An 11,112-nucleotide genomic window follows, 5' to 3' on the forward strand; every position below is an offset into this window, starting at 1 on the left:
TTTAAACATACTTGAAAGTAGGGAGAATGGTATAATGAAATCCCCATATATCCCAACCAATATCAACATAACAAAACCAGCTTCCTTCATCGAGACTCATCCTACTTCCCTTCTCTTCACTGTGTTATTTTGAGGCAAATCTGAAATCCTGCTTTTTATATTATCTGGAAATTCTTCAGTACAATCTCTAAGTGAAAAAAAGAATTTTTTTTTTTTTTTTTTTTTTTTTTTTTTTTTGCAGTGCTGGGGATGAAACTCAGGGGCATTGTGCCTCCAAGCTACACCTCCGGCTTTATTTTTAGGTCTTTTTTTGTTTTTGAATTAGGGTCTCACTGAGTTGTGAAGGGCCTCACTAAGTAGCTGAGGTTGTCCATGAACCACAATCCTTCTGTCTCAGCCTCCCAAATGCTCAGATTACAAGCATCCCACCACACCCGGCTCTAAAATTAACTTTTTTTTTTCTTTGAGTTTGGGGATGGAACCCAGGGGCATTTGACCTCCGAGCTACACCTTCTGCCCTATTTTTTTATTCTTATTTTGAAACCGGTCTCACTGAGTTGCAGAGGACCTCACTAAGTAGCTGAGGCTGTCCACAAGCCGTGATCCTCAGGTCTCAGCCTGCCAAATGCTGGGATTACAAGCGTACCACCACGCCTGGCAACTTTTTTTTTTAAAAAAAAGAACCTTAGTGTCACTATCACAGATTAAAAAGTCGGTCACAATTGTTTATTATTATTAAATATCCAATTAGTAGTGATGTGTATTTTCTATTGCATCACTAAAAGAGGCACATAATATCTGTCTCTCTCTCCTTTTTATCAGAGGGCTCCAAGATTGGCAGCCCGGGTTTTTCCATTACAAATTTCCCATCAGCTTCTGGTTTTTATTTTTTACCTTTTATTGTGATAAAATATGCTTGTTTTGTATATAGTAAAATATGGTAAATACATATATATCAATTTAACCATTTGTAAATGTATAATTCAGTGGCGCTGATTGTAGTCACACATTGTGAAACTATCACCACCATATATACTCACTTTTCATCATCTCTAGCATAAGCTGTGAACATTAATAACTTTCCATTCTATCCTCCCAGCCCCTGTGCTAGTCTACTTTTTATCTCTGTGAATTTGTCTATTCTAGGTGCTTCATTTAAGTGGAAATCACACAGTATTTATACTTTTTGTATCTGTCTTGTTTTTTTGTAGCATATTTTCATGGCCCATTCATGTTGTAGTATGTATCAGTGACTTCCCTGTTGATGACTGAATAATATTCCATTGTATTTATATACCACGTTTTGACTATTCATCATATGATTTCACATGGGTTGTTTCCACTTCTTGGATATTGTGAATAATGCTGCTACAAACATAGTGCACATTATATGTTCAAGTTCCTGCTTTCATTTTTGGGAAACATATACACACTTAGGAGTACAATTGCTGGGTCATATGGTAGTTCTTTGTTTAACTTTTGAAGGAACTGCCAAGCTGTTTTCCAGTGCAGCTGCACTTAAACATTCTCACTAGCAGCATATGAGAATTCCAGGTCCTCTATATCCTTACCAATACTCATTTTTTCTGTTTGGGTTGTGGGGGTTTTTTTTGTTGTTGTTGTTTTTTTTTTCTGTTTTGGTTTTTTGTTGTTGTTGTTGTTTTTAAGTAGTAACCATCCTAGTATATTTGAAGTGGCATTTCGATGTGGTTTTGATTTGCTTTTCCCTACTAAATAGTGACATTGAATACCATCTTTTCATGTGCTTGTTGTTTATTTGTGTATCTTTTGGGGGAGAAATGTCTATTTAAATTGTTTGCCTATTTTTAAACTGGATTTTATAGTTGTTGAGTTGTAGGAGTTGTTCATTTATAATGGGTATCAGTCCCTTATCAGATAAGAGATGTGGAAATTTTTTTCTCTCATTCCTTGAGTTTCCTTTTTACTCTGTTCATAGTTGAATACACAGCTTTTTTTTTAATGTTGATGCTATCCATTTCAATCTATATTTCTTTTTTTCCTGTGCCTGTAATATCTGCAAAATGTCTGCCAAGCTGGGCATAGTAGTGCATGCCTGTAATCCAGTACTTGGGAGGCTGAGACAGGAGGTCGCAGGTTCGAAGACAGCCTCAGCAAGTAGTAAGATGCTCATCAACCTTACAAGACCCTGTTTCAAAAATAAAAATGAAATAAGGTTAGGGATGTATCTCATAGGTAGAATGCCCTAGTAAATAGTCCCTAGTACCATTAAAAAAAAAAAGATTGCCCAATCAGTGTCATAAAGATTTTCTACAGTGTTTTCTTCTAATAAAATAAATAAAATAAAACTTTGTTATAAATTTTGAAATCAAGACAAAAATCTTATGCTGGGAATAAAAATCTTATGCACATGTCTATAATCTCAGAATTTGGGTGGCTGAGATAGGAGGATAACAGGTTCAAGGACAGCCTCTGCAATTTAGTGAGGCCCGAAGGTAGAATGACCCTCAGGTTCAATCCTCAGTACCAACCCGCCTCAAAAAAAAATTTAAAAAAAAATTATACACCTCTAACATGATCTTTTTAAAGTTGGCTTTGGCTTTGGGCCCCTTAGGTTTCATATGAACTTGTGACTGATTCTCATTCACACACACACACACACACACACACACACACACACACACACACACGTTAGAATTTTGATAGGGACTGTTGACTTTTTTTTTTTTTTTTTTTTTTTTAGAACTGGAAGTTGAACCCAGGGGCATTCTACCTCTGAGTTGTACCCTCAGCCCTATTTTTTATTCTTTATTTTGAAACACAGTCTCACTAAGTTACAGTGGGCCTCAGTAGCTGAGGCTGGCCTTGAACCTGTAATCCTCCCATCTCAGCCTCCCAAGTACTGGTATTACAATTTCTGGGCATTGAACCCAGGGACATTCTACCTCTGAGCTACACCCCCAGCCCTAGTTTTTATTCTATATTTTGAAACAGGTCTCACTGAGTTGCAGAGGGCCTCACTAAATAGCTGAGGCTGTCTGCAAACTGCGATCTTCCTGTCTCAGCCCCACAAATGCTGGGATTACAAGTATGTGCCACCATGCCCAGCTAATGTGTTGACATCTTTAATATTAAGATGTCTTTCTACTGATGATCATGCTGTGTTTTCCCTTTTACATTAGGTCATGTTTCATTCCTTTAACAGTGTTTTATAGTTTTCAGCATACAGATCTTTCATCTCCTTGTTTTCTTATTTTCACTTTGATCATTTATTGCCAATACTTAGGAACCCCATCAATGTTTTGGGAGGATGGTTTAGCATCATTGAATATCATTGCTTAGCTCACTTATGTCATTAGGGATTATAAAATGGTGATATTCTATCATTACTTTTAAATTTAACTAGAATTCCTTTAAAAAGAATTATACTCTACCCTGAGGTAGATATGTATTTCTTTCTCTTAATTTTAATAGTAGCATAAACAGTAGTGGTCAGCATTAACAGCTTCTCAGGATTGTCCCATTTGCACCCAGTAGAAACCCTCTTAAGTTGGCTCTTGCATCTTTTTGCTGTGACCTCAGTAATACTTGATTTTCTAATGGCAGTCAGTTTTGAACAATTTTTCTTTCAGTTTCAGTTTTTCTGAACATATGCTAGCATTGGACATTATCTTTGATTCCCACCTAGGAAAAATTAATATCTGGAGTCTTTTTTCCAGTAAATTGTTACTGGTTTTATATAGATATATTTTTAACCCCCAGTGTTAGGGATGGAACCCAGGGGCATTCTACCTATGAGCTACATCCCCAGCCCTATTTTTTATTCTTTATTTTGAAACAGTGTCTCACTGAGTTGCAAAGGGCCTCACTAAGTAGCTGAAGTAGGCCACAAACCCAGATCCTACTGTCTCAGCCTCCCAAATGCTGGAATTATAAACCTGTGCTACCACACCCAGCCCTATATTTTATTCTTTATTTTGAAACAGGGTCTCACTGAATTGCAAAGAGCCTCACGAAGAGCTGAGGCCGGTTACAAACCCAGATCCTTCTGTCTCAGCCTCCCAAATGCTAGGATTATAAGCATGTACCACCATGCTTATATTATTTTAGGTAACATTCATATTTAGTAACTATTAAAACGTTTATGCTTTGCCTTAAGATTGATTCTACAATCTTAAGGCCTATCATGTTGCCTATCATGTGTAAGTCCTGGGTTCAATCTCAGCACGGCAAAAAAATATATATATATATATATATATATATATATATATATATATATATATATATATTACTCAGTGCCACTTAATGGGAAGTGTTTCTCTTTTTCCGTCTATTCTAATTGAATCAAAATGAGTGAATAAATTTGTTTTTTATTTTCATTATAATTTATCTTACATGTTTATCTCTTTTTGAGAAATATACTTGTTCATTAATCATTAATATCTCCATTAATATCTTCCATGGATCTCTGATCCATTAACACACTTTACCTTGTGTCTTCAAACTTTTTTTGAACTCTTTATCTTCTATATGCCCCATCTTTCCTATTACAGTTCTTTTTTCTTCTTAATGGGCTCTTTAGAGAGAAAATAAATATATGTCCCAAATCATTAAACTCCATAGGTTTTTATATTGTAACCATATTTGTCACACCTTTATCTTTCCTAATTGAAGAGCTGTAATTTTTTTTTACTATTTTCATACAAAACTCTAGCATCTGCATAATCATTTTTGCTCTTTCTTGAAATATTTTTAGTTTCAATTACTTACTACCAGTTTGTAACAAAAAATAAAAAGTATCATAAAAGTTAGAATATGAGTAGATGAAATGGTACTTTTTAAAGTGATTGATAGCCGGGCGTGGTTGTGCACGCTTGTAATCCCTGTGCTTAGAAGGCTGAGACAGGAGGATCGCGCAGGTTCGAAGCCAGCCATGCTGGCTTAAGAAACCCTGTTTCCAAATAAAAAAATATAAAATAGGTCTGGGAGTATAGCTCGGAGGTAGACGGGCTTCCAGGAACCCCAGTACCGCAAATAATAATAATAATAATAATAATAATAATAATAATAATAATAATAATAAATAAAGTGATTGATTAGCCAGGCATGGTGGTCCTCACTTGTAATCCCAGCATTTGGGAGGCTAAGACTGGAGGATTGCGGTTCGTGGACAGCCTCAGATACTTAGTGAGGCCCTTCGCAACTTAGTGAGACCCGTTTTCAAATTAAAGAATAAAAAATAGGGTTGGGGGTGTAGCTCAGAGGTAGAATACCCCTGTGTTCCATCCCCAGACCCGAAAAAAAAGAAAGTGATTGATTATGTTGAGCACACTAGAGAAGTTATGTTTTTAATGTAGCCTAATGTGGTACAAAGGGCTTAGTTGGGCCTGGTTCAGAAGAAGGATGTAGTAGATCAATAAAACAAAAATAGATTTGGTAAGAAAAATGAAAAGATAATGCAGGGACTTATTTTAAATGCTCAGATCTTCAGAGATTTCATCTCTGAGAGTCTTAGCTAAGAAAAAGCATATCTAAATGATACGTTTCTGAAATGTGAGCCAAAGGTCAATTTTTGCCAATTAATTTTTGTCATTTCAGCTTCTAAAAATTTTCCAATACACTAACTTCGAGAAAAATAGAAATTACATTTTATCAACTCAAGATCGCCTAGTAGGGGGATTTGCCAAATGGCCAGACAGTCATCCAGGTAACTGCTTTCTTTTATGAATCCAGAACATTTATTTCTTGAGTAGATCTTCAAGCATCTTTATCAGAAGGATGCCTGATAGAAAATGTTGCCATAGTTGTAAAGTTACAGTAAGTAATATCTTTTTTAAAAGATTGATTATTTGAGATAGATTTACGGTTCTGGGCAGTACAAAGGAAGGGATTGATTATCAAGATGTATTGGTATACTGTGCATTCTGTCCCAAATATGTAGGAATGCTTTAAGTGTTATAGTAACTCAGATGGTCTGAATGGGTCCTGTTCCAAAATGGATTTTTGCCCATCCACAGTCATTAGGATTATTAGCTATGACTTGAGCCAAGTAGAATAAATGACTCAGTCCTGAAGGGGACTAGTTCTTATTCTTTTCAAAAGTCATTAAAGAAAGTTACATCCCCATACAGATGTCACTCATTGCCTATAGTCTTGTTCTCTAAATTTCAGATCGAAGTAACCTTTTCAGATGAATACCTTGGTATCTGAACTATCACCATTCACTGTCTATACTCCATAACTAAATAAATTCAGAAAGTATGAACAATACCCAGAATTTGGCTTTTTTTCCCCACCTCTAACATGATTCTTCATTTTCCCCTTTATATTTCACTTCAGGAAAATGTGTCTATAGCTTGCCCATAAAATCAATACAAGTTTCTTAAAATAATTAACAACACTGACATTTTTGATAAGCAAGGTTTCAAAGAATTAGCTGTAAGTATGAAATTAAGTGAAAGGAATGATTGTGTTTATAGCATTGCAGTAGAATCATGGTTTTGTTATCAGTCTAGAAAATAGCTCTTCAGCTCATTTCTTATCATGGAATTGCTATGGTTGTAAAGTATCCTTGAATCAAAATATAAGTAAGGCTTATAAAAACATTTTTAATATTTGAATGAGCAAAATATATATATATTTGGGGGAGAGCAGAACTGGAGGTTGAACCCAGGGGCATTCTACTTTCTAGCTATGCCTCCAGCCTTATTTTTTTTTTTTTAATTCTTAATTTTAAACCAGGGTCTCAGTAAGTTGGGGAGAACTCACTTAAGTAACTGAGCCTGGCCTCAAACCTGCAGTCCTCTGATATCAGTGTCCCAAGTACTAGGATTACAAGTGTGCACCACCACAGCTAGCTGAGCAGAAATATTTCCTCATATCAATACTTAACATGTATTTTTATGTAAAACATGCTTCCTTCAAAAAATATAGTACTTTTAGTCATAAAGTTATGTTTTCACAAAATACTTTCTGAAGCAGTATTTTTAAATTTAGAAGTGCCTCAAGAAATCTGAAGCTGGGAATAGTGGCGTACACTTGTAATCCCAGTATTCGAGGGGCTGAGATGGCAGGATCACAGTTCACAGATAGCTTCAGCTACTTAGTGAGGCCCTTTGCAACTCATTGAGACCCTGTTTCAAAATAAAGAATTAAAAAAAAAATAGGGCTGAGAGTGTAGTTCAGAGGTAGAATGCCCCTGCGTTCCATCTCCAGTACCGCAAAAAAAGAAAAAGAAAGAAGTCTGAGAATTATTTTGCTCTCGATGCCAATTTTTTTTCCATTCATTGTGTACTATTTAAACAAATAATGAGAATGTGTACATTATAATTTCTTAGAAAACATAAATATACTTAGAATATATCAAACATTTCCAAGAACAATTTTTAATTATTGAAGCTTTTTTTCTACAATCATCAGTTGCTTTCACATTTATGTAAGTATTTGAATGTAATATTGACTGTGTGTGTGTGTGTTTGTTTGTGTGTGTGGTACTGGGGGTGGAACCCAGAGGCTTTTCTACCTCCAGGCTATACTCCCAGACCTATTTTATATTTTATTTGGAAACAGGGTCTAAGTTGCTGAGAGCCTCACTAAGTAGCTAAGGACAGGCTTCGAACCTGTGTGATCCTCCTGTCTCAGCCTCCCAAGGGCGAGTGTTACAAGCGTGCACCACCACGCCCGGCTAATACTAGCTTTTTACAGATACATTACAATGTCTTTGGAACCTATACACCAGGGAGCACAAAAAGTATTTAAGTTGAAATAATGTGGAAAGACCTATTCTCAGAGCCTTTAGGGAAATTATTTAAATTACCTTAATGTCAGGTGTGGTGGTGCACACTTATAATCCAGGATTGCACAGGTTTGAAGCCAGCCTCAGCTACTTAGTGAGGCTCTCATCAACTTAGTGAGACCCTGTTTTCAAATAAAATATAAAATAGGTCTGGGAGTATAGCCCGGAGGTAGAAAAGCCCCTGGGTTCCACCCCCAGTACATAAATAAATAAATAAATAAATAAATAAATAAATAAATAAATAAATAAGCAAGCAAGCTTAATTTGGGGTCTAGCAAATCTAGTAGCCAATATGACCTAGGAGATTTTTTTTTATGTACATTTATGGGAGAAACTTAGAGTCACATTTTATTTTGAAGTAAATGTATATTTCACCATCAAAAGTGCTTTTTTATGTCACCACGTATAAAGAAGTTTGTTTTATAGCTATTTGAGGTTTACAACAAGTTCTGATCGCTAGCTTTTACAAAAATCGTTTGAGGAAAGACTAAGTTTTACTTTATCTGGAGATCCCTTCCCTTCCCTTTCCATACTGGGGATTGGACCCAAGAGTATTCTACCTCCAGACTACACCTGCAGCACTCTCTGTATTTTGAAACAGGATTGTGCTAAGTTGATGAGGGTCTCATTAAATTACTGAGGCTGGCCTCAAACTTGTGATCCTTATGTCTCAGCCTCCCAGGGTCTGGAATGTATACACCCAACTTGGAGATACTTTAATATTATACAGGATACTAAATTTTGTTATTCTGAATATATTATTTATTTTTCTTGGTGGTGGTGGTGGTGGTACTAAAGATTGAAGCCAGGGATGTGCTCTACCACCAAGCTACATCCCCAGCCTTTTTTATTCAGAGACAGAGTCTCACTAAATTGCCCAGGCCAGCCTTAAATTTGTGATCCTCTTGCCTCAGCCTCCAGAGTAGCTGAAATTACAGGCATGCATCATCAGGCCTGGCACTTTTATACTCATTTTTTCCTGTAAAAATTATTTTGCTTCAGCCAAGCGAGGTGGCACACACTCGTACTTCCAGCATTCGGGAGGCTGAGACAGGAGGATTGCAGTTCGCAGACAGCCTCATCTACTTAGTGAGGTCCTCTGTAACTCACTGAGACCCTATTTCAAAATAAAGAATGAAAAATAGGGCTGAGGGTGTAGCTTGGAGGTAGAATGTCCCTGGGCTTCATCCCCAGTACCGCCAAAAATAAATAAATAAATTAATTAATTAATTTAGTTTCTAAAAAATAAAGCTTAATGTTGTATTTTGGTCTTTGTAATTTTAGAGTAACTATATGGAACAAGATAGCACTATAGGAGGAAGTGAAATTTAATTGTTGTAGTCTGAAAATTAGATCCTAAAGAAACCTATGCATTAACTCTTTTGACTTAGTAATATGTTTTGAACTTTAATGACTCTTGAAGTCATAATTGCTGGCCAGTTTGAAAAGAGAAAAATTTTTGACTGCTACAAAATTTTTTATTGCCATAATAACAGAGTTCTGAGCTCTTAAAAAGTCCAAAGAAGGCTTTCAGATGAGCCATGTTCACATGATATCAGTGGCCACTTTTACAGGTTTCTGCCCCCTGAAAGATGGGAGCCTTAGGGAGGCCACTGCAGAAGAATTTTTGTTATAAACAAGTAGAATATGAGAGTGTTTTTATTGTCAGGTCAGATGTTTTTAGAAAGGCTAACACAGAAGAAAATGGAACAGTCCAGGAGGAGTTATTTTTGGTCCTTTCATTTAATACATAATATTAGCATATGGTTTAGGAATAGCCAGAAGTAAAACTTCAGAGAAAGGGTTTTTTCTTTTTTCTTTTTGGTGGTACTGGGGGTGGAACCCAGGGGCTTTCTACCTCCGAGATATACTCCCAGACCCATTTTATATTTTATTTGGAAACAGGGTCTCACTAAGTTGCTGAGAGCCTCACTAGCTGAGGCTGGCTTCGAACCTGTGTGATCCTCCTGTCTCAGCCTTCCAAGTGCGGGGATTATAAGCATACACCACCATGCCCGGCAGAAATAGGGTTTTTAAGAAAAAAATTTATTTTATTGATAGAGTTAAAGCCTTTGTTTCTATAGTTTATAATAAACTAAAGGCAAAACTCACCAAAGTACAAAGATTTTTATATTACTTCAATTCTTTTGTCCTTAGAGAGTGTTGGCAGTTTCATCTCCTTAGTTGGGAACTACTTTCCTTTGTTAATAATAATTCTTTATTTATTTATTTATGTATGTATTTACTTTTTCGGTACTAGAGATGAAAGCCAGAGGCATTCTACCTCCAAGCTACACCACCTCAGGGTCTCACTGAGATGCATGGGGCCTCACTAAGTAACTTGAGGCTGTCCTCGAACTGTGATCCTCCTGTCTCAGCCTCCCAAATGAATAATAATTTGATTAATAAAATGTTTAATTTTGATCATCTGGCTTTTAAAAAGTTGGTGGTCGAAACTTTGAGAAAGTATTTCAAAATTTTAATTTTGAAGTTTTAAATTTATTTCTAATCAAGTATAAATATGTAGCTACTATATTCTATAGCATGTACTAGAATGCCTATTATGATTTTTAAAATGCCTCCTTTCAGATGCTTTGCATGCATACTTTGGTATCTGTGGCCTGTCGCTAATGGAAGAAAGTGGAATTTGTAAAGTTCACCCTGCTCTGAATGTAAGCACACGGACTTCTGAACGCCTTAGAGATCTCCACCAAAGCTGGAAAGCCAAGGACTCTCAACAGTGCTCAGAGGATGTACCTATCTCCACATGATTGACTTTAGATGGGGGGTGGGGTTGTAGCATAACTGTAGCTCAAGGTTAAAAGCCATGTGTAACCAAGTGTGCTCTTTTTTTTATAAGGGGTAGTGTCTCAATCAAAGCTTGTACTGTTTCAAGAAAGTCTTTGTTGAAGTTTGAACAACAGTGAATTCTGTTATGGTTCTTAAATGTTTTATACTGTATATCTAAGAAGATCTTTAAGGCAAATTAACTGTATGTGTGTAGATTATCTTTTTTAAAACTCTTAGTACAAATTGTATCTTATAATGAATATAGATCTTGAAAACAAGTTTACAGTTCAGAAAGCATTGATAATCTACAGGTGAGCCTTTAGTGATTCATTTAAAAATGTTCACAGCTGATGGTAAGAATTTGCTTTAATGAATTAAGTATCTGGGATTATTCTTTGAAAACAGACAGTCCCATAATTTTTTTTAAAGAATAGCTTATTTTGTCTTATTCTTCAGTAAAGTGTGCCAATTAAACTTGTGTGGCCTATATAAATGAAGCAACTTCATAGTAAGAATAAATAGGTTTAACTAATATGATAGTTTTCTAA

The 11,112-nt window shown here is 35.9% G+C and overlaps 1 protein-coding gene across 1 annotated transcript in view; it reads left to right on the plus strand.

Moving 5' to 3' along the window:
- PGGT1B (protein geranylgeranyltransferase type I subunit beta) overlaps positions 1-10,545 on the plus strand; it is a gene marked incomplete at both ends in the record, with an annotated part of 71,522 nt that extends 60,977 nt beyond the window's left edge. Inside the window, 2 exons of the mRNA XM_080699043.1 lie at positions 5,578-5,686; positions 10,364-10,545. Of these exons, the coding sequence (XP_080555169.1) occupies positions 5,578-5,686; positions 10,364-10,545 (291 nt within the window). The remainder of the gene's footprint in view (positions 1-5,577; positions 5,687-10,363) is intronic.
- Positions 10,546-11,112: the final 567 nt, after the last annotated feature.

This window comes from Muscardinus avellanarius, assembly GCF_963383645.1.
Source record: "Muscardinus avellanarius genome assembly, chromosome: 7".
Classification (NCBI taxonomy): domain Eukaryota; kingdom Metazoa; phylum Chordata; class Mammalia; order Rodentia; family Gliridae; genus Muscardinus; species Muscardinus avellanarius.